Source organism: Plectropomus leopardus, chromosome 4, assembly GCF_026936395.1.
Source record: "Plectropomus leopardus strain MGB_pleo_1.0 chromosome 4, ASM2693639v1, whole genome shotgun sequence".
NCBI classification, from domain to species: Eukaryota; Metazoa; Chordata; class Actinopteri; order Perciformes; family Serranidae; genus Plectropomus; species Plectropomus leopardus.
In genome coordinates, this window is record NC_142179.1 from 25,804,277 (window position 1) to 25,831,674 (window position 27,398).

Genomic DNA, 27,398 nt, shown 5'->3' on the forward strand with positions numbered 1-27,398 from the left:
CCTATGAAATCCCAAATATTTGAGTTTTAGCAGTCTAGTTTTTGAATTTGGGAGAGAGTTGTTTACTAATAATTTTTTAGACTGTGTTTAGACTGCCATCTCTATGTATGAATTTTGAAAACAGATGAGTTCCCCTTTTAAGTTCAAGTTCAATGCAGTGAAATAGTGTTGTTATATTATAATATTGCATAAGTATTGTTGAATGTACTAACATATAAGCAGCATTTTAATGTTGTAGTTGGTTAAGGTCAAGTGGATTTGTATGCAACATTGAAACTTACAAATCATGGTAAATACTTTTTTGGTAGGGCGGCACAATTAACCAAATATTATCGAAATCTCACTACGGCCAAGGACAATCTCCAAATGCAGGCGCAGCAATCTTTTTAAAGGTAAAATGTGTCACAACATACCATAATAAATTAAGTGGTGCTAAAGAGATTCCCAGACTTACAAATAATATTCCAGACATAAGGCAGCATGCTTGATTGGTACAGACTACAGCAAATATCACATGATGATCATTTTTTAAACATTTTCAGTGAAAATGAAATATAAAAATTACCAGTCCCACTGAAATCTCAATTATTATTTGTCAAAAAATTGCAATATGATGCTTTTTTGCATATTGTGCAGCCCCAATTTTAGATAAGTGTTGTAGAGTACAAAGTGCAGCATTTCACACTAAAATGTGGCAGAACAGAGGTGTAACATGGCATAAAACAGAAATTCTCAAATGTACTTCATACTGACCTAAAGTACAGTACTTCAGTGTATGTGTAGCATTAATAAATAACTTCAAAAACTGCACAAAAATTTGATTTACATTCATTTAATAGGTTTTTTATGACTTACAACATAGTTTTCAAAGGCAGGCTGTGCAGCATAACAAGTATTTCAAGTGCTTTGTTTTTGTCCAACAGCATCGTCAGTTGTTGAATCCTCCTCAGAGTTCCTATACAACACTTGTTGAAATACATTATACAGCTGTGTTACAATCAAAACACATTCGTAGGAACCCTGACTCTGTGTCAGTGACTATGTGCAACCTTCATGTATACAAGGTGGGTAAGAAAAGTGAGCAATTATATAAAAATAAGATTGTACACTTCAAAAAGAAAAGAAAACAAAGGGTTTTACATCGCAACAGAGTAATACATGAATTAAACTTTGGGCTGAAACAGGTTGGATCCCCTTTCTGAAAAGTGCCATGATGGGAACCAAAAAGTGTTCCATGATTTTACAGAGCACAAAGACAATAAAATATTCCCAAATGACGATGGAAATCAACTCAAAAGGAATGTCATCAATCGGTCAACATTCAAGATCTCACTTAAAAGATACAACTACAACAATCCCTGACTGGAACTGCAAAGCTTAAGTGCTGTGGATATTTGTGTGACTGCAGCAAAGCTTTTATTTAAAGTTGCAGTTTAAGTTTTCACTTTAGTTGTTGATAAGTGTCAGTTAGTACAGATTTGGAGTTTATAGAGAGCTACGGCAGAGATGCGTCACAGAGCTGAATGAAAAACTTGGTGCAATAGCATACTGCAGATAGCAAAAAGAAGTTGTACATGATTGTACACAAGTATTTTGTGCAGAATGCAAGTGCAATAAAATGATGTGAATGCAGCAGTCTTTTTAAGGAGGGCACAAAACGCAAAAGTGATTTATGCACTTTGATGTGGTCGGAGGCGTAAGGCTTCAGAGATATCATCTTGTAAAGAAAGTGAAAACAAATAAAAATGAGTCTTCTACATGATATCTAAAATAAGAACCACTATTATGTATTTTCTATGCCTAACATTTAAACACGGTTTGGAGGTTTAATGGAATAAATGCTGATATTCCATTTCATGAGACAGGACAACGACCACACACATAATACACATGATAAAATAAAAACATTTCACAATGAATGAAGAAAAAGTTGTATTTCACATCAGCATCCTTGAATATCCTTGAAATGTCGATGCAATATTATCCAGCATCTGCTTCAAGACAAACTGTCGTGCATAAAGACCAAACTGCCCAAAACTACTGAATTTGACGGCATGACTGTAAGGCTGTTTACAAATTTCTTTCTTGATGTAAATGCAGATTAATGTTCTGATATATCTCTACAGTGTCTTTTCCTCTTCCAAGCCTCTGTGAAGTTATGACCTCCTAAATTAACATAATGTAGGAGTGAGGCGTTATCTACGGAAGCCGAGAGCAGCAATGCTTGCTGTTTTTTGTTGTTGTTTTTTTTAAAGCGATTATGTCAAGATAAGTTAATCATTTTGTTATCTAAAAAAAAAAAACGTGCTTTGTCATCTCAAGATAACAAGAAAATAAACCCATTAACACAAGAAAAGATAAAGTAATTTCTTCTGATTTCCGTATAATGTTTATCAGAGATCAGGAGCGCCATGCGGACGTGTATAGATGGCGTCTTTACAACTGTAACAACTGACTGAAGCCATGACTGCTTTTTCTTGTAATAAATTCTTGTTATCTAGAGATAGAAATTGTCCTTTTGTTTTCAGGAGAATCAACATAAATGAATCTGAAAGTACAATCACTAAGTCACGACCTCAATAAATCTACAGTAAAAATATAACTGCAGGCGCGGCTACTTTTGGCTTCCGTAGTTATCACATCATGGTTTCAAAGCTCAAATAAACAGGAAATGAACCTGCCGAAGTTGCAGACAGTCTAAAGACTCCCTCACTGTGTGGAGTTTTAGTGCTGACATGAAAAGTAACTGAGGTAGGCAAGAAAACAATCAAATGCTTGACCACCATATTGTCTTTGTGTAGATGATGAACGTACCAAAGAGATTAAAGACAATTTAAACAGAAATAGGATGCCAAAGGGAAAATAAAAAGCGACTAGGCGTCAGGGAATGATTTTTTTTTTTTTTTTAGTCTAACGGAGCATTCAAGTGTAACGATGACCTTGCACTATCACTAATTGGAGCCAGTTAAGAATGAGATCCATGCAGGCCTGCAGTCCAGCTGCAGCGCTGGTGACAGCATGCAGTACGCCTGGTAGAGTTTGCATAATTCAGTGATGAGCGCTGATAACCCCCTGTCCTGACCTCTGAGTGTGCGTTCAGGGCTTTTCCTGCGGGGCCTTGAGGTGAAAGGGTGCAGAGACGAAAGGGTCAACAGCGTTCACTTCTGAGGTCCATGAGTGAAGAGGTCCAACAGGGACGGATGCCACAGCGGCTTGCCTGCTCACGTTAGACACTACTCGATGAGCTGCTACAGGCTGCTGGGGCACGGGTCCCTCAAAGTGTCGGGAATATTTGGCCAGAGCTTGTGGGCGGAATGGCTGCTGGGCAACTTGTCCCAACAAACCTTGATCAGAGGCGTGACCTCCAGCTGCATGAGGATAGGAGGGCTGAGCTCCTGCAGCCTCCTTTCTTTTTCCGAAGGGGGCCTGAGAGAATACATCGAACTGCTGCGGAGCTGCAACAAGGGCACGAGGAAATGGAGCGTTAGCAAACACATCAGCTGCCTCTTCTTGCGCAATCCGAAAGGGGGCTTTTGAGAAAACATCTGCAGCGACGTCCGCCCCTTTTGCTGTTTGGTGTACATGCTGGGAATGATTCTGAGCAAAGGTGCTTGGAGCAGGTTGGTGGAAGGTAGTGGATGGTTGTGTTGGTGCAGCGTTGGAGTGTGGAGATGAGTGGAGGGTTAACTGAGGGTCTTCTTCATCCTCAGAGTCCAGCAGCAGAGGTCTGGAGCCGCTGCAGTCATGGGCTGCCGCATGACTCTCAATGGCTCCCTCATGCTGCTGCTCTTCTTTTTGGGCTTCTTCCTCCTCCTCATCTTCATCGCTGGAGTGCACACATCCCTCTTTTGCCTGAGAATCTCCTTCTGGAGGTTCAGTCTCTTGTCCCTCACCGAGCACAGAGTAGCCATTACTCTCCCCTGGCACATCTGTATTAGAGAGCAGAGACAAAAACAAAGCATATCAGAGGTGAACAAAAACCTTACAGGACAAATACTCAGAAAGAAGAAACTTGACCATCTAACGTCCAGCTGCTCTTATCTACGAACCATCAAACCTCAGTCACACACGACATACTATACAACCGATGGATCATCTGTAACAACTGAAGAGTCAACGAGAATGACCCAACAGTGAGAAACCAGCACGAGACTACAGCGGTACAGACACAGTCTACTCTGAACAACTCACATACAACAGACAACACTGTCCAGCTCTACCATTACAACATGAAATAACCTTGTTTCCACAAATTTGTTTCAGCACAGCATTCTCAACCCTTCAAAAACAGTGCCTTTTGTTAGGGGGGAAACAGCTTAGCTGCTATTAGTTAGAATTGATTGTGATGAGGTGGAGGGAGCTCAGAGTCAATAGGTCTGTGGAAACAAGGACAAAGAGCCTTCACAGCAAAAGTGGGAGGTAACTGGGACAGACAGGTTTGCACAGATGAGCAAAGACAGATCAGTCTTACCTCAGCAGTGTTGACAGCAGCTGTTAACTGGCAGCTCTTGGGAAGATGTTAGTTGCAGCCATTAGAGGGAAACACCAGTTTTTGTTTTGTTTTACATCTCGGGTGATTTCCTTCATCACTTGTCTGTTTCAAATCATCTTCAGCCCGTATATTATTATCTACATGATTTGAACCAGAATAAAATGACCTAGGGATCACAATATTGGTAAGACTGATGTCCAAAACAACAACAAACAGTGAGACTGCTCATGTAATAATCAGTTTCTCACAATATAGCTCATAGGCCCTTCAATCTAATAAAACGAACACAATCTGGCAACCCAAAGTCCTTTACTGAAGTTTCTGGCCTGAAATCACAACAGCAGTGAACAGTGATGTTAAAATACATGGCTACCAACATCCAGGAAGCATAGATCAGCTAATATGAGAGGGCAGTGTCAGATTTAATAGGGGGGAAAAGGGCAAAATTGCCCCCAAATTCAGGTATTTGCCCCATAAAACACGATCAAGTGTGGGAAAATTGTATGTATGTAAAAGCCACCAAATTTCAAACATTAAGGGTCAAAATCACTCAAAACTAGCCAATGCAGAAACATTTTATTTTATACCCTGTGAGGTGCCAAGAGGAATAGAAGAGAAAACCTGGAAAACACTGGAATAGTCCTTTAAATCTCAGAGCAATGCTCTAATGGACAGCTGCGCAAGTTGTCAGGAAAACAAGTGTCTGATGATGGTGTCACTAAGAGGCGCAAACATATTTCCTAGCGTAAGGCTCCTCACTAAATACTGGTTAAATACTGAAATCTGAGCAGAACATGCCTTCAACAACACCATCAAGTATTTGGCATCATCTCTTGGTTTACTAAAAAGTTAAACAATCTGCTAATTAAAACGATGAAAATGGAAATCAGTCTTCAGACTGTCAATAATGCCGGCTCAGTCTTTTGCTACTCTAAGTTAAAGTCAAATAATGTGACCCGAAGAGACTTACTTTACATTCACATTAATGAGTTTTATTCAGTGTCTCTCTTTCTGAACCTTAATTCATAAAAATAGAAGTACACACTCCATAGTGGTCCTGTGTTGACATCTGCCAAATCACATCAAACATTTTGATATAATCAAAGTAATTTCTATACCTGCCACTGTATCAACCCATCCAGCACAACAAGTACATTGGTTCCACACAGCAACACAAGTAAAACTCTACGGCCAAGGCGAGAACTGTACAGGTTACAGCGCTGCAGTGTCTGATAAGAACATGAAGCGTTATTGTAGGTTTGCATAGATTAGCCACAAAAATGCAAATGACTTCTCAAATGAATGACATCTGATGGAAAGAAAAAAAATGAACAAACAGTTTTATTTACCCATGTCAATTCTTAAACTGTTGTCGGTGTCAATGACTAACCTTTACATTGTGTCACATTGTGAGGAAACTACTTATGTCCCGAACTACAAGCATGTATACCAGTGATGGCATATCAGAGGAAGTATACTGTTTTCTATTTGTATGTACATACCTAAGGTGATATGAACCCAAAAAGAGACTTGTGACAATGCAATGGACCTTTGTTTGCTAGAGAAAAAACAAAAGCTTATACTTTTTGACACTAAAGATGTAATTGTCAGTTGTGATCAGATGTGATACAACTGACACTAGCTGTTTTTCATGTCACACAAGCCTTTCGAATGATCATCATCCAAATGAAAGAGAACAGCTATCAGAGTTGAGAGGCGCCACAGAAATATCAGGAAGTAAATTCCGTCATAAGCTCTGTTTTTCTGTTAGATAAAAAGTGTCTCCCAGTAATATAGAGAAACTTACATGTACCAGTATTACGTAAAGAACTGCGATTGAGAGATAAAAATACTACCCAGTAAGGTAAGTCGTAAGTCACTTTGTTTCATGTATCGATGGTGACATCCAAAAGAAAAGCTGAATGTTTGACATGAATGGAGAGAAAAGACAGAGGGACTTTGGACAGAGGAGAGGGTCAGCATCTTTGAAATCTTAAATGCAGCTTTATACACAATATTTTTTATCTATATATATCCTCATAAATTTTTTTACATATTTTATAATAGTACTCAGTTCATACATTCATCCTAAAGCACTATCAATAATATTCACATTTATTCATACCATGATAGATGAAATACTTTTAAAGGAAAACTTCATTTTTAACACGGACCCTATTTTCCCCTGTTTTTTTGTTTTTTTTTGTCTAAGTGACTGATGTGAACAACAATTATTGTAATTGGTCCAGTACTGAGCGAGAAGGCAACAACTGTGCAACTGCTGCAATTTAATATCAATCAAAGGTAGTCTCTGACAGCTGCACTTAGTGTAGCTCTTCATTTTGCTGGCACAATTCAGAAATGGGCAGTTGTTTTTCATATCTTTGAGATAACACTAAACTACATTTTCTGTAAACTATTCGTGTACAAACTCTCTCTGACCCTCTGATATGTTTCCACGTTTTCCTGCAATAGGTCACACCTCGTGAGATTTCAGAACGAGACCTCTGATTCACGAGAACAAACAGACCAGTTCAAATCATCGGCAAAGAGACACTTCAATCAGATATAATAACAATTTGAGCCCGTCTGTGTCAAAAATAACCACTTTTAATTAATTTATCAGGATCGCTTATTTTGGGCACAAGCCCCATCCCATCCTTTTTTTCCGTCCACTGTCGCAGAGGTGTGGTAAACGGAGAGCACAATTTGCAGCAGATATACAGGTTTTATTGTTAATTCTGCTACTCCAATAAGCAGAAACTGAATTTTTCATGTTCAACTAAAACTGCTTTACCACACCACTTCAAGTGGAATTGAAATTTGAATGTACTTTGAAGTACTTGAAGTGTGCATTGTGCAGCTGTATTATCCAGGTAAATACAAGTATCGGATTGGGACTCGGTATCAGCAGATACTCAATATTAAATGACTCAGATTGGGAGTAAAAAGACTTTATTGGGACATCCCTACTTATGAGATATAGAGATGATGTTCAACTGCTCCGCATGTTTACATTGTGACTGTTGCATGGCTGCTGCCCTTTCGTTCAATACTGAACCAAAAAAACAAAAAAAAAAACAACTGTTGTTCCCATCAGTCACTTGGACACAAATACAAGGGAAAATAGGGTCCAGGTTGAAAACCCCTGAAGTTATCTTCAAAGTTTTACACACTAAAAAAATCCACTTTGCCCAGTGCTCATGAGAGCAAAATTAACAGTGATTTTTTGTACATATAAAGGAGGCTTTTTTTCTAAATTCCTCCTTGGGTTGCAATGAACAAACTGGCCAAGTGACCTCAAGGTTTGTGGTACAAATAGACTGGTAGATAAGACAGAGAGGATGTTAATGCGAGATTTACATGTAAAGGTTGTTTGTTAGCATAGTACCTACAATTAAAATCAACACTGTACCTCCCTCTCTGTAACATGCTGCTAAAAATCTGCTCATCCTCACTGACCCTGAGAGCAGACTAACATCTGGCAAACATTAGAATAAAGTCTTTCCTTTAGCTTTGGCATGGCAGCAGGTCAAATAATTTGATTCCCTTTTGTTTCCGCTGTGCTTATCGTGACAACGGGTCAAAGATATGATGGTGAGTTCATGACCCTACACATAAAAAGATGTCATCATAAAATGCACACATAACAATAATGGTCTTAGGAAGTTTTGTAGATAATGCTGACTGTGTGAAAGCACCCTGCCATGGCAAAGGAGCCGAAATTAATCAGTCTTGTTAACACTGATTTCACCAGTTTCAGGATTTCAAGACATCATCACGAAAGACAAATTTACAGGTTTAGGAGAAATAATACCCTGCTTAACATCCAGAAAGAGGTTGCAATATAGCTGTGTTGAAGCTGCAGCTCTGAATTCAAGTGCTAAGTTATCTTAAAGAAATAACTCTTAAAAACATGATCTATTTTGAAATAGAAGCACAGATTTGACTCACAAAGATGGAGCAGCCTGTCTGAAATAGTTCTCCTTTCACAACAGCAAACACAACCGGTTTGAGAACTCTGTAAAGATTGCCCGAAGCTGACATGTTTGTCTCATTTGATTACAAGCTGGTTCAATCAGTGCAAACAGCTCTCAGTGGTTCGCTCTGGGTGCGTCTTTGATTAGTCAATAGTTTAGTTCACAGGAAAGTGCATCACATTACCCTGCTGGTCTGCAGCATTTTGACTCTTTTGTCAGACCCGTGACACAAATGAGCATGCCTGAAGGTGGCTGGTTTAAATAAAGCTTCAACCCTGAACAAAAGTGAGCAGCTGTGATCAAGCAGCTTAACGTGTGCAATCGATGAAAGTCGATCACTGTGGCAGTGCACTCGATGAGGGACATTAATGCGAGTATGAGGAAAGCATGAGCAAAGGCCATGGCATAGCCGGGACAGAAGCAGACGATATGCTCAGGCATTAATGAAAAGATTTTACCAGCGAGGGAGAGTCAACGGCCAGCAGAGATAAATGAAGCCAGCTTATCAGGCAGCTAGAGATGGAGTTGAGGCCAAGGAGGCACGTAAAAAGAAAGGTTCCACTGAACCAATCTCTGCTGGCTCCTCTGTTTTTACTTCATAAGGTGCTACATTAAGTGCCTCGGCTTCCCCATCTCTATCCCCCGCCCTCCCCCCGTCCCATTGTTAGGATTGCACACTGCCCCTTCGACCTCTCCCACCCCCTCTAGAGGTCGATGAGCTGATCCACCAGCAGAAGGGATCGGGCCAAGTTGGGGATGCTGGACTCTGAACTGCCACTGTTGCTGCGCGAGTGACCACCTGAAATGTGCCAAAAAGAGAGAGAGAGAGAGAGACAGAGATGGAAGGAGAGCCGGGGGAGAGTGTGAAAAACAAGCAAAAGAATAAGTAATATTAACAGAGGTTGTATGGAGAAATTAGGAGTGAGGAGTTGATGGAGATGAAGAAAAAATGATGGCAGAGCAGAGAGGTGCATGAATGGGGGCAGAAAGAGAAAGAGAAACAGGCAGAGAGTGAGCTGGGGTAATCTTTACACAGCTGCATCATTACAGGGGGGAGAGTACGGGAATGCCATTCTAACATGAGGAGACTTTCAAGATAAACTACAAAGAGCCAAACACCTGCAAGGCGGAGAATCACTGGCAGAATAACATTAAAAGAGAGGAGGGCGACTAATGTGAGAGCTTGATGGGATAAAAAGCCTTAATGTGACGAGCACGCCCATACAAGACTCCACATCAGCGGTCACAGGGATGAGCTATGGTAACTGAATTAGGGGCTAAGGCATTCATCTTTGTGTCCTGGGGCTTCAGCAGGTGTGAGTGCTCATCTCAGAATTCTGTTAACCTTACCTTGATTTGAGTTTTTGGAGATGAGCACAGGAATAGGGTCAAACTCGTCGTCATTGCCCTTCTCCCCACACGACATGAGGAAAGCAGAGTCTGCGGTGAAGGAAGAGGAAGTGAAGGAATGATGGAGGGGGGAAAAGAAGTTAACTCAGCCAAAGAAAAGGGCAAAAAGAACGGAGGATGCAAGTCGATTAAAAATAGATGGAGCCAGGGCAGTCACAGTATTTAAAAGCCATGCAATCCAGGTGGCTTTTGGCTCTTCTACAAATGAGTCAAGGGTCTGTGAAGCCGTCATTTAACGTGCCTAATTCTATTTCCTTATCACATATAAACAGGCCCTCCTGTTTTTGGAAGGACCTAAAGTCTGTGATGGTTTCAGGGGCCAAAAAACCCCCAGCAGAAATACGGCTATCTGAGGGGTGCCGCAACAAGGTCTTACCAGCAGCTGTCTGACCGGGTGGCAGCTCCTCCAGACAGGATCCAGGGCCAGAGCCAGGAGGAGCAGAGGAGCAGGAGGAAGGGAGAGCAGAAACAGACTGGTTTCCATGAGGAGAAGTATGAGATAAAAGATCACAACCCAGCAGAGAGTCTTCCCCAGTCAGAGAGTCTGAGACAGGATGAAGCAAAGCCAGAGGGACAAGGGGTCACAGTTAAACACCATTGTTAGATTAAGGAGCAGAAGAAAATGCATTTGATTAGTAGGACGGTTTAATCTTTGAAAGCGTGTAATCATCAGCATCAAAGGACAGTCTTGCTGAAAATCTCATAGAAAATGTGCAGAAAAGTCAGAGGCAGGAGCTACATTTAACACTCAGCAGAAGCTATGAATCCGAAACCTTCATGTCAGATGTCAGTCATAACAGAAGAATGCAGAAGATTGCATGAATGTAAGGCAAAATTAACATTAGTCTGGTCTATAGCAAATTTTCACAAATTTATATTAAATTTGAATAATATTGGCAAAAGAAAATGCAAATTTTTGCATTGGAAGTTAGTTCATTGAGATAAGCCGTGGGCGGAGCTAATTTTTCAGTCAGGTGCCATTGTACCACTGCATAATAAGGTCTCATTTACGCTCAATGTTACATATGGAGACAGAGACAGATGGAGCCTTCTGTCCGTACTCTGCGTTCATTTCATCCGTATTTGTGCACGTTTTCTGAGAGCTTACCACTATAGCTAAAACAGAGCGGTACCATTGGAACTGTGGAGGCAGTGTAGCAATGTTCAAATAATATAAAACTATAGGAGAAGACGAAGAAATGTAAATAAGGGCATAAACTTTTCACCCTGCCTTCTGATGCTATCTATTGGCTGTATCTTTGCCAACATGAAGGACTCGAGGAAGTATGAGGGCACTGACGTTTACAACGTTTGAAACAATATAAATGAGCCTTTAGACAGGGCAGTGAGATAATGTAAAGAGCGTCAGTCAAACCTCAAACAAAGGATAACAAAAGATTGAGAATTACAGGGAGCACACTGGACAACTGAAAGATCTTTTTGAACTACTAATATTACAGCTAGGTGCTCTTTGAACAGCTCTGGCCACATCCCTGTGTGCACACCTAAGGGTGTTGAAAGCCTTCCAGAGACAACAAAGAGAGCTTTCACTGGCCTACATCATGACGGTAATGTTACTTCAACTTAACGTTTGTTTGCTGAATCTGTTTCTGTTGCACTTAGTCACACTTCCTTTTCATTGACACACCAACTTTTGCACCTCCCCCAAGGTTAAGTTGTTTTTTTTTTTTTTTTAAACTTTTGCACCTCCCCCAAGGTTGATTTTTTTTTTACTTTCTGCACTGCCACTAAGGTTTTTCTACTGGCAAATTAAGAATGTGCGTAAAAAGCCGATCGTGTGGATGGAAATGCACCTCTTGAAAATGGCAAATCTGTTAAATTTTTCCATTTTCCATTTCCATCACACCATATAAGCCTTGAAAAATGCCAGAATGATTTGTTTGTTGCTGCCTCCACAGAGTGATCTGTCACAATGGTGATCTCCAATGATAAACTGGTTTGTATTTTCCTGACCAACAAAATAAAATGACTGCAACCCTGGGCAAAACCCTGGGATTGAGATGATATCAGCAAGTGGCCACAGCCGGAAACAATTATTCCAATTATAAGAATTACGTTAGAGACTTCCTATTCTAACTTCCAGGATGCTAACCTGCCATGCTGGTAGGGATGAGCTCTGGCTGGCCTGCGTGTCGCTGGGCCTGGGGAGCTTCTAGACCGGGAATCAGTGAAGCCAAACACACCTCTGCCTTCACTATAGCAAGTGACAGCAAGTGCAAAAGACAGTAACACAAAGAAATCATTGTTAATGTAAAAGAAAACAGATTGCCACTGTAGGGATAAAATTGATGAAGGCCTTCGTTACTCCTTTCCCCACTGGGTCTTTCCGACTTCATGACCATATGAGTGAAACGGGAGAAGGAAGGCAAGGAAGACACATGCAGAACAGACGGGGAATTTTAGGGCAAAGCAGAGGACAAAAACAGAGCCTCTACCATTGGTGGAGCTCTCTGCAGAACTATTGAAGGGGCTGGTCAGGGTTAAGAGGTCAGGGAGCAGCAGAGAAGTTTCAGGGGACTTCAGTCCCTCAATCAGCTTCTCTGTGAGCGGGTCAGAGAGAAAAGACAGAGGGAGGTAATGGACAGATGGCAAGAGAAGTAAAAAGGCAATGAGGGAGGATTTTGCATACAAATTAAAAAGAAGCAGAAAGAGAGAGATATGAAACTCTAGCAATGCAGGAAAATATTACATACTGACAAAAAATATGGAGAAAATGACAGTTTACTGATAACTGTAATACCATTGAAATCAAGTTGCCTCGACACTGTTAGGGACAAAATATGTTTAGGAGGCAAAAAAACATGATAGGATGCTGACTGCACGAAGACCATCATGTGAACATTCAAGGTGATTTTACATTCACATGACTCTAAAACCAGGTTGCTTGCATGAAACCATAGTACAATGATAAAATTATTGAATGATTTGTTTATTTAGTTCCACCGACGACAGCCACACACACTATGGTCAGTAAGTTGCATGAAATCCCATGCAAAGGACCAAACTCTATTAGACATTACTAGCAGAATTATGGTGGCAAACTAAACAATCACTTCAGAATAGAAAAATCACGCTCCAAGTACAAACTTGAGCACAAGCATTTGATTATACAAAACAAGCCACAAGCCACAGCAATCAGTGAGTGTCTTCACAGCGGTCTTAGATTGCCCTGATGCACTGTCACTGTCCACATGCCAAACCTCTCAGCTCATTTTTGGACTGGAGCAGACAAAGTGGACATCTTTGTTAAATTTGCTTCACCAACACCATCATCATAAAACAATACATTTTCTTAAATTTTCTTATGCAGTATTAATAGAAAAAGTTAATGATTTAATTAAGGTTAAATACAGTCCATGCATGAATGCTGACTTTTCAATGCAGCCCATACTTACAGGAAACTGCTATGGGGCAAAATGGGGTGGGGGTGGTGGGGTCAAGGAATGCGTTGGCTCAGAAAATGGCACAGCAGATGTGACCTTTTGCCCCCTTCACTATTGGAAAGAGGCCAACACTGATGAAAAGCTTTTTTTTTCAATCCCAAATGTCACAAAGCTAATTCCAGTTAAAGCCAATAGAAAACACATGAGATGTCAAAAATGCTGTACATTATGCCACACTTACCAAAAAACACCAAAAAAACCCCAACTTAATTCTGAAGAGGCAGTCTTTATCTAAAATGCTTCTCAGACACACTGCTCTGCCCCATCAGGAAAAGTCAGACTGTGTTGGCTTGTGTGCACCCAGCTCAAGCTGGGTAGAAAAGATTAACCACACCCTCGTTATGTAATAGCCTAAACATTTTTATCCTCTCAGTTCTGGCCTCAAACAGCAACTACACAAAGGCTAAGAAGTATGAACTACCAAAAGGGCTTAAGGCTAAACCGAGGAGAACATAAAAGGCTGGGTGGGTCATCATTTCAACAAGACAGCAAGCTTAACTTTCTCTTGTTCTTAGTGACACTGGTAAGCAGGCTCCTCCAGCAGTAAGGCAATCCAATTAACAAAGGCGAATTTGTCCTTCGCGTTACCAGGCAACAGCGAAAGCACAGATCTGCAAATGAGATGCGATCTAGCTGTAGCTACAGCCTCTATTCATAGAAGCTGACAAGGAGCCACTGTGAGGCTGCCTGCTGTGTCAACAAGATAGGAGCGTGTGTACAAATCCAAAACACACAACTAGCTCTCATAAACTAACCTCTGGTAAGTGTGATATCCAGGAAACTACTTCAGCAAACAAAAAGTGACTCATAAACTCTAAGAATATATTTGTTCAAGGGTCTAAGGCCTGAGAGAATCAAAGGCATGGCTCGTTCTGTGTCATGTTGTGCACAAGAATATTACCTGTGTTGTCAGAGAGGGAGAGGGTATTAAAGGGTTCTGGGACAGTCAACAACACAGGACCTGCACTCATGACACCTGCAGATCTTTCAGCTTAACATTGCACAGTGAATTCAAGATGGAGAAGAACAAATGAAGAAACATGAGAGCATGAACAACAGAGGAAGAGAGTAGGTGGGACTAAAGGATGAGGAAGACATAAGCTAACTTTTCAACCCTAGACGTTTGCCAAGAAGGCAACACATAAAGAGATCATAATCCAGAAAAATGGTCGAATTACACCTCTCTGTGTTGGATTGTTGCATGTAGATACTGAGAGAAATGTCCATTTGGAGAGAAACCTCCTGAGAGATGAAGTGTGCAAAGCAATCAGACAGCATGCTGGGAAGAATTAGGCAAACTCTTACCTGGAAAAGCATTGAGTCCTGGAATTTCACCGGAGCCCGTGATCTTCTCTCCTGGTGCAGCAGCTGTGCACAAACATTAAAGTAGCAATTATTTTTCAGATCATACAATTATTTAGCTGAAGGTGTAAGTATGAAGTGAACAAGCTGTACTTACTTTCTGCTAGCTTTGCAAAGTCTTTGTTGAGCAGCTCCTCTGCTGTGAGCTTGGAGAAGTTATCGTCCCCAAAGGGGTTCCAGCTGGGCTGAGTGTTGGGTGCAGTAAGAGCTGATTGGGTGTCATTATCACCTGGATGATATACACTCTGTTGGGACGAGCAGGGCGAGCCTGAAGGAGTGGTGCTGGCTGATCTGCAGGGTGCAAACATAAACACCGGTAAGATTGCAGTGAAATATGATCAGGGGTGTTAAATCTGTGGACACTGGCCTACTGATGTATGCAAATAAGAGTGGGTGAGCAGAGTTATTTAAAGACTGAATTGAGTGATTCTTCTGAAGCTGGATTCTCTGGGATGTAAAAGAGTCGTTTATCCTCCTTCAGGGTTCTGTCATATGAATGGACTGTCTATTGCCCTCCGCAGCTCACTCAGTGCCATGAAAGGACAGTTCATCCTTAGATCACTGAGTTAATTCTGCTCACTTGGACTTGTTGAGGCTAGCCTCAGCTGCGGCTGCCTGGAGTAGCTGCGTGGACTTGCTGACTGGGACCCCAAACACGGCACTGTGAGTGACATCGCTCAATATGCGTCTGTGGCCGCTCTTAGGGGCCATCTTTGGTGAAGATGGGGGTGTCAGTGAGCCGACTTTGTGAATCCCTTGGCCGGCCGTCTATGAGGCAAAGAAACAGACACAGAGGGGGCAACATGAGATGAAAATGCTCTTGAGCTTAACAGATAATTTTTGTTTAGTGCATAAACAGAAACAAACAAATAAGCCCCACAAAATATACAAAAACCAAGAAAGCAAGATCCACTGGAAGAAGAAAATCTGAAAAATGTGTCTTTGAAAACCACAACCACAACAAAGAGAGAGAAAAACTTGTGGAAAAAGGATGAAAGGATTCCAGAACAGAGATTGGACAGACATAGATGCACCTTGTGAATCTAAAAAAATCATTTGATAGTTAAAAGTAGTGGTTCAGAATGCACTTAATGATTTGGTTATCAGGTGGTATATACAGTATCTAACTGCAGCAATTATGTCTTCCTAAAATGGCATTAAAAGAAGCTTTTCTAGCTACATGGCATTCACATTGTCACATATAATTTATTTTATGAGACCATTTCAGCCTCCCCTGTGCCCCATAAGAGGAAAAGCAAAAATTTGGATGTGATTGTTTAGAAACAAGGTGGTAATCAACTCCCCAGCCCAAAAGAGCAGCAGGCGGCAACAGGAGTAGGATGTTACCACAACCTCTGCGTCAGCTGCAGGACCAATGACCGCAGACTCGGGGATGGGATTCAGATGAGAGGCTGCTGTTTCATGGACAGAGGCTACATGCTGCTGCTGCTGCTGCTGCTGCTGCTGCTGCAGGGAGATAACTGAAGGGACGGGCTTAGCTTTGGACTGCAGCAGGGTGGACACCTGAGATGCTGTTTGTTGTTGCTGCTGGAGGCTCTGTATCAGGTGATGCTACATAAGAATACCACACAGCCAGGCATGAGAAAGGCCCAGTTTGTCCTGATTTATAGATCTTTAACAAGTGCAGCAGCCTTTTATAGCATACTTTTCAGAGTTTATTTTCTACCCTTCTGACAGTAAACACGGAAAACCAAGACATAAAGGAGAAAGCAGGAGACAGACACCTTTAGGTTTGCAAGTACTTCATAATAAATAGTCTTTTGTCTCTAAAAACACAGATTCTGTATGCAGAATACACCAGCAATGAACAGAACTGTATTTATGTAATTCTCTAACTATACTGAAGCTCTTGAAAGAACACATTTTACACCAGCAATGGACCAGCTCAAGCAAAAAACAATAGCAGAGGGAATAATCAGTGTCATGGATAGGTAAATTAAAATGAAAAACAAATCATAGTAGCTGAATTTTATAGTCTGAACCGCAAGATAAACTGATACCATTGTCAAGCAAACGTGTGGGCTCTCAGCATGTGTTTATGTGTTATAGATCATGGCTCATCATCAGTTCAATACAGCAATTTTTGTGTGGTATCAAATTGTACTGTATGTATTATTGCATGGAACAGTAATGTAGTGATATAGTGATTTATGGCAGGGGCTAAAGAATGATTATCCAAATTATGTCTGTATTTGGTCAATCCCAGCTAATCAAATTCATAAATGTATAACAACCTGCAAGTGTTGCCACGTACCCTCTTTGTCCATAACACAAGCCAACATACAGGGCCTTTCAACCTCTGCAACATTTCTAGGAACAGAACAACTCATGCTCCACCTTTGAATATTGTGCAAAATAAACCTCAGTTATTGATCAGTTTTTTTTATCAGTTATTGATCTAGACATGGTGGAAAATCAAGGATGGCTTAAGGAGGCAGGAATAATTAATGAATAAAGGGACAGTTATTTCTCATGTTATAAAAATCCCTCCTGGAACTATTTGATCAAAAAGCTCATAAACTGTTTTTTGTTTGTTTTAAATAAGACTTTCTTGCCGGAAAATGTGTCAGCATGAGTTTTCAGCATTGTCATACGCCATACATTAGTATCTCTGTTCTTGTTCTGCCTACCTGCTGGTTACTCTGTGGGCTCAGGAAGGCTGCGGCTTGCTGCTGCTGCTTCATAAGGAGCTGCTGATGCTGCGGTGTAGCCTGTGGCTGCATATTGGCTGTCTGAGCTAGCTGCGGCGCGGCAGGAGTCTGTTGTGCAGCTTGGACAGCAGCTGCACCTGGAGGTGGGACATGAATACCAACACCTAGAGGGGAGAAAAATAAGCAGAATGAGGAGAACATATAGACATATCATTTATCATATCCAAAATGCAACCACATTTCTGTTGACCTGAAGAATCAGTCCAGCACACAAACTCTTCATATGTGCCTGTGTGAAAGTATCTGTGTGACTGTTGGCCTTCTGTTTCTGGCCTACTCTCCACTTTTATCTGAAGTAAAAAGAAAGTACTGTAGTCTATTCTAATAATTAATGCATTTATTTAGCACGAAGCATTTAGCAGTTAAATAAATATTTATATTTTTGATATTTTCTGTATTGGTTTTTTTTTTTTGCTTTCTGTTTTAAAACATTATGCATTTAAAACCACAAACACTTCTTCCTTGGAGAGACAGCACATGAGTGAGTTAGTTCTGCACGTAAAAAAACACGAGTGTACTGCTGTAATTAATGTGACATAACACCACCATCTATTCTATCTCTGCAACTGGGCCACAGACAGACAGGCTTTTCACAGTGTGAATGTCAAAAGCCTCATAAAAAACAATTAAAAGCCTTTTAAGAGTGAGATCATTGAACCACTGGGAATTCAAGCCCTTGATGGGCTTTGGAGTCAAATTCTTGAGCAGTTCACTTCACTGAGTTCAACATAAGATGTCACTTTGAGTGACTGCCTCTCTTTTACTTAGTAAAAATTATTTGGGCACACAGAGGTATTACAGAGCCTCTTATACCTATGGTCTGTGGTGCTCCAGCAGCCACACTGGGTCTCTTGCGTGGGGTGAGAGCTGGCTGGATGGGAAGGATGCCTGATATTGGCTGAGGCTGAGACTGGCCAGCCTTGGGTCGTTGGCGAGGTGCAATTGAGGTTTCCAATGTAGGAACGGGGTCTGTGAGCCTGATGGAAGGAAAAGACAAAACTGACTCCAACTGCAGAGGTTTCTTACAGGGCTCCCACAAGTTTGCATAGATAAAAGTACAAAACTTTTCCATGACTTTTCAAGAACTCATAATACATTTTTTGTTTGTTTGCCATACTTGCCTGGCATTTTTTCAAACATATTAGATTCAAACTCTATTCAAACATAATTTCAGCAAGTTGGCATACGTGGAGGCAGAGACAGAATGTGGGGAGAAATTTAAGAAATGCATGTGATGGTAAATATATCAAAGTTTTTGAGAGCTACGTAACATCGACAGCTTCAGAAAGTATATTTGCCATTATGTAGAGCACCATATTCCATGACTTTCCCAAAACTTTCAATGGTTTTTACTTGACTTTCCCAGGCCTGGAAAATGAGACTCTGAAATTCCATGACTTTCCCAGGTTTTCCATGACCATGGGAACCCTGTTCTTACCATGACAACAATTAAATACTTTCCTTTTTACTCACCTGGCTTTGGTTTGACTCTTTTTGGCCACTGCTTCACTGGCCCTGATAGGCTCGGGAAGTTTTGAAGGAATGGGTGAATTCTACAACAGTGAGAGGAATTGCATTTATTTAATTTGATCAAGGATAATCAAACCAAAGAGCTTTAGTTTTTGCTAAATGCCTGAGGTATTAAGAAAACATTGATTTTCACAGCTAGCCTCCAGTATTGATTAGCAACTTCTATGAATTCCCAATTATTGCCCACTTTAATAATAGTTAAGGGATAAGATTTGGCAGAATCAGAAGATCAATTGCTGAGGTACTTTGTACATTAGAAAACGGCATGATTAATGGAGGGCAGCCAACTGGCAAAAGCTAGAAAGGATAGCTTCTCTCCAATATCATTTTGTTCTAGATTACTTTCCTGAAAAAGCAGCAAGACAACTGAAACCACTGTGCTTGAGAAACATAAAAAAGACCTGAATTATTAGAAAAAAAGAAGATCAGACTGTTAATATTTAACATCAACCCTACAGGATATTCTCATTGCAAATTCCTGCCATTCCTCTTGCCATAATGACTTACATTTACATTTGGGACTGGACACTCTCGTCGAGCCAGTTTAAAGGCAAAGTGGGATATTTGGTAGACGTCTGGTCTCTTATCTGGGTCCGGTTCCAGCATGTATCCTGACAAAAAAAATCAACAAACAAAGGATGTTTATCTTGAGTCAGACACATGAACATGCACATTCAAACTTACACTCCATATATACGGGATGTACATGCTGTAAAGTAAGTAGGGCAGTGTGTGTGCATTCAGGATTACTCACTAATGAGACAATGCATGTCCTGGGAGTAGCGCGAGTTGTCTGGGATAGTGAAGCTTCCATCACAGATAGCCACTTGACTCTCCCCGAAAGGAAGTGTGAAGTAGCACAGCTTATAGAGTAGACAACCCATGGCCTGTGCAGACAAAGGAATAGACACACTTGATGTAAATGTGAGTTTGTTTCCAGTATGTTAGTTCTTACTAATGCACACATCGCTATTACAGTGAACTAATGTGAACATGCCGTCATCAAAATGTAACATAAAGGTAATGAACACAGTTCTTCTCACCCAAATGTCAGCCTTTGTAGTGATAATCATTCCACCATAGAGGTTGACCATCTCTGGAGCGCGGTATGACAGAGTGGTGTACCTGGTTTTAAGAGCAGACCAATGAGCTTCTGAATTACAATAAGAGAAATGACCAAAGCTATGAAGAGCTTAGAAAACGTACTTTTTGATTTCCTCCTCCACAACTGGCACCCCCTCTGTCTGAGGGTTTTGGAAGCGATTAGTAGCACTTCCAAAATCACAGAGCACGTAGTGTCCCCGGTCATGCAGAAGAATATTTTCCACCTACGTGAGGAAGACGAGATGAGACCTGTCAGAACTGATAGTACATGAAGTGAAAACATTGTCACAATAAATTACTTCCAAGTAATTAGCGCGGGCATCAATTAGCTAGCCTTATGCTTGAGGAGTACATTGGGAAATGAAACAGACTTGCCTTGAGATCTCGATGGATGATCGGAGTCTTGCAATGGTGGAGATGAGCAACCGCCTCGCAAGTGTCACAAAAGATCTGTAACACCTCAGCTTCAGTGAAACCCGTCTGTAACCGCTGGTTCATTAGGTTGACCACCTGCCCACCTGTGTAAAACAAACAGGTCAACAAAGAGTCTACAAATGTCAGATGATACCCTGTTATTGAAATACTGTATATCTTGTATGAAGGAATTTATATTTAAAACTACTTCTAAAAATGTTTTGGTCCATTTGAGAGAAATAGTGCAAATTCCTTTTTAAACAGATGGTTATAACAGGGGCTGACATGAGATCTATATCTACAGCAAATACAAAAACATATATTTATTTAATTGCTTATTATTAATCAGCCAAATCATATAGCAGTTCTACAACAGGTCAGCCAAAATATTTCACAGTTTTGTTTCTGGCAAGCTGTCAAACAGCCCAAACATCTGCTTTGCTATCAAATTCATTCTTCATTTAAAAATGAAAAAAAGGATTGTTTTGTTAATGTAATTGGTCATTTCAACACTGCTTTGTTATTGTTGCACAAACAAAATATATTTGCATCTCATCTTTATGCTCAAACATCAGGTATCTTCAACAACGGTAATGTTAAGACCTAAACTTTCTATAAATAACACCACTCAGCTATGTATTGACTGAAACAGAAGTTGTATTGACCACGACAGCTGTCAGTTGAATATCTGCCTTCCAACAGAGCAGGAGACTGTGAGGAGCCGAAGGTAATGGAGCTCTGAATTCAGCAGAGACAGAAAGGTATTGGGGGGGGGGTCTATTTACCTCGACAGAAGTCCATTAAGATCAAGACTTCCCACACATCGCCAGCTCCAACTGCAGTTATGCTGGAGTCCAGGAAACCAACTATGTTTTTGTTGCCCACTAAGTCCCTCTGTGTAAACAAACATAGAAAAAGCAACAGTGACAAACAATGGAGGTGCAGTTTTCGTTGATTTTACAGTCCTAAAACATTTGGGTTAGTGAATTACAAAATAAAACCATGCGTGTAATTATTCAATCTATTTTTATCTGTTGCGAGATGCTGATTTTCTGCTGAAGGTCTAGACGTAATGATTACCATCCAGTGATAGTCATGCCACCCAGGGTGGGGCTGCAGGAACTGGTTAGTTAGGAAATGGACAGCAAAGGAGCTAAGATTGCCCTAATTACAATCCAGCCCTTGAACTCCCTTCTGTAACTAACAATTCCTGGGTGAAAGAGTATTTAAGATAAGTTTCAGTGTTTGGACTTTGAGCATTCAGGGTGAGTCACATTCAGATCACAGAGTTCAGAAAATCAAGCTAAGTATTTGAATGTCAACTCCATATTTCTTTGTGTGCCATAAGTCGTGTTACACTGGCTACCACCACAGGTTAATGTTAACAAACAACTGCACAATCTGCTCTTTCATGACCATCTTTTAGTAGTGTCAAAATGAAAATGCAGTTTTCTGCACTCAGCTGTCTGTTATTGAACTGTCTTACTCACCATAATCTGTATCTCAAGTTTGCAGACTTGCAGATCGTGTTCATTGTTGACATACATCCTTTTTAGTGCACAACGTACGCCTTGATGAGTCCGCACCAAAAAAACTATGGCAAAGCCTCCTGCAAATGAGTGGAGAAATAGATGAGCGTTAATAATGAATACATCTTCTACTGATTTTTTTTACTTTTAGCAATAAGAGCAGCAATGTTGTGGTGATATATTGTTTTTCTGAACATGTAATATGTAGAATATGTATATTAAAAATGGTAATTCACAATTTTCACTAAAGTCAGTGTCAGTTGCTAAAATTCTATAGTTCTCTACTAGTTCGACCAAGAAAGACTCCTGTGCAAGTACTGCATGTCAATCAAAGCGATCATTCTGACTACAACATGAGATGTATCATTTTTGAGAGTGTCTTCAAGTCAAACGTCCCTCAGCTGCGCTCCGACCCTGACAGATCAGACATCTCATAATCATGGCTGCTACTGAGGCTGACTGATGAATCACAGAATTGGCATCTGCTAAATTGATTTATTTATACATCATTTGATGTTTTCATAGCACTGGGGGTAAGGAGAGGGCCGAGATGCTTAAAGGGAAAACTATGTGTGATGAATGCATGGTCGGCGGGTCGGCACAGCGCTATGAGGAGCACAGCACTGTGCTGTGTGAGTCAGCAGTTGTGCTGAAGGGAAGGATGCAAGAAGCAGACACAACTAACAGAGGATACAGGAAGTGAGAGAATTCATCATCCCACCTTTGGTCACAGTGATGCTGACACATGGGGAAAACCACAAGATGACTCTATCTGAGTCAGTTAAACCATAACGAAATTTACATGTGAAGCTTACATCTCGTTATTTCAATTTTATAAATTTATCGATATGTACTGCATAGGGATGGGCATGAGTATTTGAATACTCATTTGGAATTCAGTATTTGTTCAACGTATACAGTACTCGCCACTGCCCCTCTCACATGTGAACACACGCATGCACACAGTAATGGGGCTAACTGTTCGCATCACATGGCTAACGTTATCTAACATTTATTAACAGGTTTAATGAGAGTCAGGTACTTTCAGAGTTGGTGTGAGTTTGGTGGGATCAGGTCGGTGTTGGATGTTAGCCCCTGCTGCTGTGTTAGCTCGTACTAACTGGCCAGACATTGAACTGTATGGAAGGAGACCAGCTCTGGACTCCAGAGACGGTCCTTTAGTGCTGCTTATGTAACAGCAGCGACAGATAGTTTGCTGATTTTTCTTATGATTGGTTTCAATTTATAGCTTAATAGGCTTATTGAAGGTTGGCTGTTCAATATATGAGTTTAAAATTTGTTGGCCAATTTACATTACCATTCCTCAATTTTTAGAGGGCACTATACAGCAATTTAATGCGAGTACCCGAATAAGGAAGTGTCCAATAAGTGCCCATCCCTCGTACTGCACGGAGTTATGGAATAGTCTAGTGTCTTCACTGACTTCCAAAAATGAACTCAGCTTGCATTCGGTTATCTCCTAATTTAATGTTGACAGCATGTAGCAGCTTTCACTGTTAAGGTTGTTGTTGCTGCAGCTCTTCAATTCACAGCTTGTGTTAAGGCCATGCACTGGGCTGACTCATCCAGCTGGCATCACTAAGCCAAAGGCAGCTCCACGTGATTGGTCCGGTTGACGTTTGATTAGGACTGCTCTGGGCAACATTACTGAGAGGTGTATCATTACTGAAATGAATGGAGTATAAAAAAAAGATGAGAGTCAGCAAAACTGAATCATTTCTCAACATGCTTGCCTAGACAATTAAAAAAATTCAATAACCCTAAGTGACCCAGCTCCACCCTGTCTCAGGGTGGAGCTGGGTCACCGTGGATGATAACACATCACAAGTTCACTGATGTCATCAGCTATAAATTAAAAATAGGAAATTTCACACAGAAGTACAACAATGTGCAACACAGTGCTGCACTAACAGACAGGGTACTGGCAGAGCACTTGGCTGAGCAATTAGTGTTATTAACACACAGAGAGGCAATGTGCTCGAGAAGTGGGTTTCAATGAGGACAACATCAAACCAACTGAGAACCAATCATAAAGCTAATTACAGAGAGGAGAGCACACACTTAATGAGCACATTAAACACAGGCTTTAACTGTGTGTGTTTGTGTGATATGTCAGAGTTCAGACAGTTGAACCCCCGCTGTCTCGCAGTCTAATCTGAGATGCCTTTAAGAAATTAGAGGGATTAGCAGCCGTCTTAAGCAACATTAAGCAGTGTTCTACAATCTCAGTAGACAGTGTGAGTGAATAATTGTAAGTGCAGCTACAAATAGCTGCTGCCTCTTGACGTAAATGACTGTCAGGATTATACCCCTCAAGCTTATGCATACACGCTCAAGCAAATGCAGACAAAAATACACCTTTAGGCACTGCTTTGCAAACCACAGCGAACTGTTCTTGTGATTGGTCACAATTTGTCATCAGTGTAATGGAACTTACATAACTACAATCTCAGCTTACTTACTACATGTCCTCACGACTACTATGCTGTTTACAAACATGCTCGCTGCATGGTTACATGACACTGAAATGGCAGCAAGAAATACTAGCAGCAGTCTCATCTACTGCAAACAAAATTGACATGGACTAACCTGTCTCAGTCAAAGAAAGTTTTTGCATAGAAAACGGGATGATTTTGGTTTACAAATGAGGGAATCACTGAAGCTCTGTCGTCTCATTGTAGGAACTGGGCACACATTCTCTGTTACAATGCAACATGTTGCATACAAAGCAGGGCTAATGTTACCATCAGTAACTCTATACAGACTCGAGAAAAATCATCTCATTGACAGTTAAGACAACAAGCTATGTGTTAGAAAATACTCAGACAACTGGTTAAGAGCAAATCAAAAGCATATGCACAAAGCCTAAATGTCTAAAGTCAAATACAGTGGTGACATGATTTAAAATAAACCCAGTCCTGAAGGTACAAAAGCCACTATGGCCATCTGACGTCTTTTGTCTGTACATGGTGAAAAGTGTCTTTATTTCAGCTAAGGGCAACAGAGCTCAACAATGACAACAAAGGGAGTGGACCCAGGGAAAAGAACACCATTTCCAAATGGAGCAGCCAGCTAAAAGAAACTAATAGCCCAGACTACAACCAAAACCATCTGAATAAATAGGTCTAGTGACACTGGGGGGAGTCACATTGCAAGCAGTAGGTCCAAGGCCAAAGCAAGAAAAATATGATCTACAGAAAAACATTCCAACTAGCATTTTGTGGAAGATTTATTTTTCACCATCTTTACAAAATCCTGTTTACGATGACTAAAGATTACCATTTTAAATGGTACCTCACTGAAGTGAATGCCTGTTCAAGGCCGAAGATTTCATACAATTGATAACAAAACTGACTCACAATAGCAGAAATGAACACATTCCACTAATAGTTTCCACTGACTGATCTGAGTGCATGGCATAACTGCGGTTAGATGTCTAACCCATTCATAAAGCCGCTGTGTGCCCAACCAGATGGGCCCCATCTATAGTACTGATGAATTAATCAGTCTTCTTTCATTTATTATTTAGTAACAGGCGCTCTTAGCTAACAGAGCAGGAAGACTCTCATTGCAAAGACAAACGACCAGGGGAAACCTGTTAGCCCTATCATAAAAGTTTTTTAAGCATGTTCTGGTTTCCAGAAAAAAACATTTCTATCCATTTAACGCAATGATTTGGATTCACATAGAGTTAATCTACATGCAAGATTATTGTAACAGATAAGTGAGGGCTCTAGGTATGTTATGAAAGTCCAACCTTGGCAGGGAGTCATATTTTATGTGGCTGCACATAGTGTAATCAGTTCCCTCTTCCTTACCAACAAGAAAATGTTGATCAGAACTTCTGAAATCTATATTTGTGATTCACTCCTTCTGTAAATATCAAGACAGGTGACTCAGCACGCCATCCGTCCTTAACACTGTAGAAAATCCGGTTATACAATGTTCCTCCCAAGCTTGAGGTAAAGAGTGCAGTAATGCAGAGTGGAGTCAACCACAACAACTGACAACAGCACACACACACACACACACACACCCTCTCCATCATAAGATTTTTTTTTTTGTTTTTTTCGCTGTTAAATCTTTTCCCACTTTAGAAATCATAGCATAGATGAAAGCAAAGCCAGGCCACAAAAGAAAAGTCTGGAGTAAAGCTACCTGACAAGTGAATGAAATTCCAATGACAGCTCAAAAGAGCTGCCTTGGGTGGTCACAGATTATACCCTAACTGTTATAGCCTTGTGCCAAAAGCATGACCACTGCCTTTCACATCAATAACATATAATAAAGGTGGTAAAGTATAATTACGTCGGTTCTAACAAGGCCATTGCGAAAGAAAAACAGGCCCATTCATTTAACTTGAGTTACTGTCCATCCTCACAAAGTGGTACAGGTTAGACTGTGGATCGAGTAAACCGTGTTTGTGAGACGTGTATTTTTCCACACTGTACAAAACAACATGGTTCACCTTCGGCGACAATTTCCTCGACGGTCACTTGATATCGTCCAATGGTGAAGACCCGTCCGATGAAGCTGCCACCGCCGCCGGAACCAGCGCCTCCTCCACCGACACCGGAGCCAGGCCCGGAGCTCACCAACTCCCGACGAGAGTCAAAAAATTTCTTCATTTCCTCCCGAAGTTATCCAAAGCACGATCAAGCCAAAACTGTATTAGTGTCGTAACAACAATTTAGATTGGATATCACCAGTCTCTGTTAGTTGAGGTGCTGGTGTTAGCGCTTTAGCGGTTTTTCAATAATTGAATGAATGCAGTCTGCTAGCTTCGAGCTAAGTGCTAGCCAACTAGCCGGACCTCAAAATATTCCAAACACTGCGGTCCGACGCTCCTCGGCTAGCTCATGGTTTGAACAGCAGGCGGAGACAAATATTGTTGTGAAAATAACAAGATAAAACGTCCATGCGGAAGTCGCCGCTTTCCACTCTGAACAGAGAGCAGCACTGGCTGGCTACATTAGCCAGGCAATGAGCCCAAAAAAACACTTGTTAGCCGTTAGCTCACCTAACCTGCTAGCTGAGCAGCTAGGTGCGGTGACAGCTGTCAGATGATAGGCTGGCAGCCAGGTAGGTCCTTAGTGTCCAATGCAGCTTATTACACATCTCCACCGATATCTTCCACCCGAAATGTTACTTAGTTTACCTGGTTTTCTACTCGTCTGTATCGCAGTAAAAAATGACAAACCTACTCAGCCTTTGTGCGTCCAGCAGGCTGTGGGAAGGCTGGTCAACTAACTTACTGACGGAGCTAACGCAGCTACAAACAGACTGGATGCTAGTGGCGAGAGTCGTCTTTGCAGACTCCGTCCTGCTGGACATCTCTTGATGTGATTGGTCAGATGAAC

At 41.0% G+C, this 27,398-nt stretch overlaps 1 protein-coding gene across 8 annotated transcripts; it reads right to left on the reverse strand.

Annotated features, from left to right (window-relative positions):
* Window positions 1–816: 816 nt before the first annotated feature.
* Window positions 817–27,398, reverse strand: LOC121943912 (AP2-associated protein kinase 1-like). Of its 8 annotated transcripts, XM_088076946.1 has the most exons (21): window positions 26,507–27,398; window positions 21,979–22,097; window positions 21,274–21,382; window positions 20,450–20,592; window positions 20,177–20,298; window positions 20,014–20,095; window positions 19,725–19,857; window positions 19,478–19,581; window positions 18,914–18,993; window positions 18,254–18,417; window positions 17,360–17,544; window positions 16,062–16,280; window positions 15,289–15,476; window positions 14,806–14,999; window positions 14,652–14,714; window positions 14,248–14,337; window positions 12,339–12,443; window positions 11,996–12,097; window positions 10,259–10,426; window positions 9,823–9,912; window positions 817–3,929 (listed from the first exon to the last, which is right to left on the reverse strand). In XM_088076946.1, the coding sequence occupies exons 1-21, from the start codon at window positions 26,664–26,666 to the stop codon at window positions 3,097–3,099; spliced, it is 3,453 nt and encodes a 1,150-aa protein (XP_087933072.1). In that variant the 5' UTR covers window positions 26,667–27,398; the 3' UTR covers window positions 817–3,096. The 8 variants fall into 8 exon arrangements, with proteins under 8 accessions (XP_087933072.1, XP_042343448.2, XP_087933073.1 ...); XM_042487514.2 differs by lacking the exon at window positions 14,248–14,337 and having other exon boundaries at window positions 26,507–27,397; XM_088076947.1 differs by lacking the exon at window positions 16,062–16,280 and having other exon boundaries at window positions 26,507–27,396.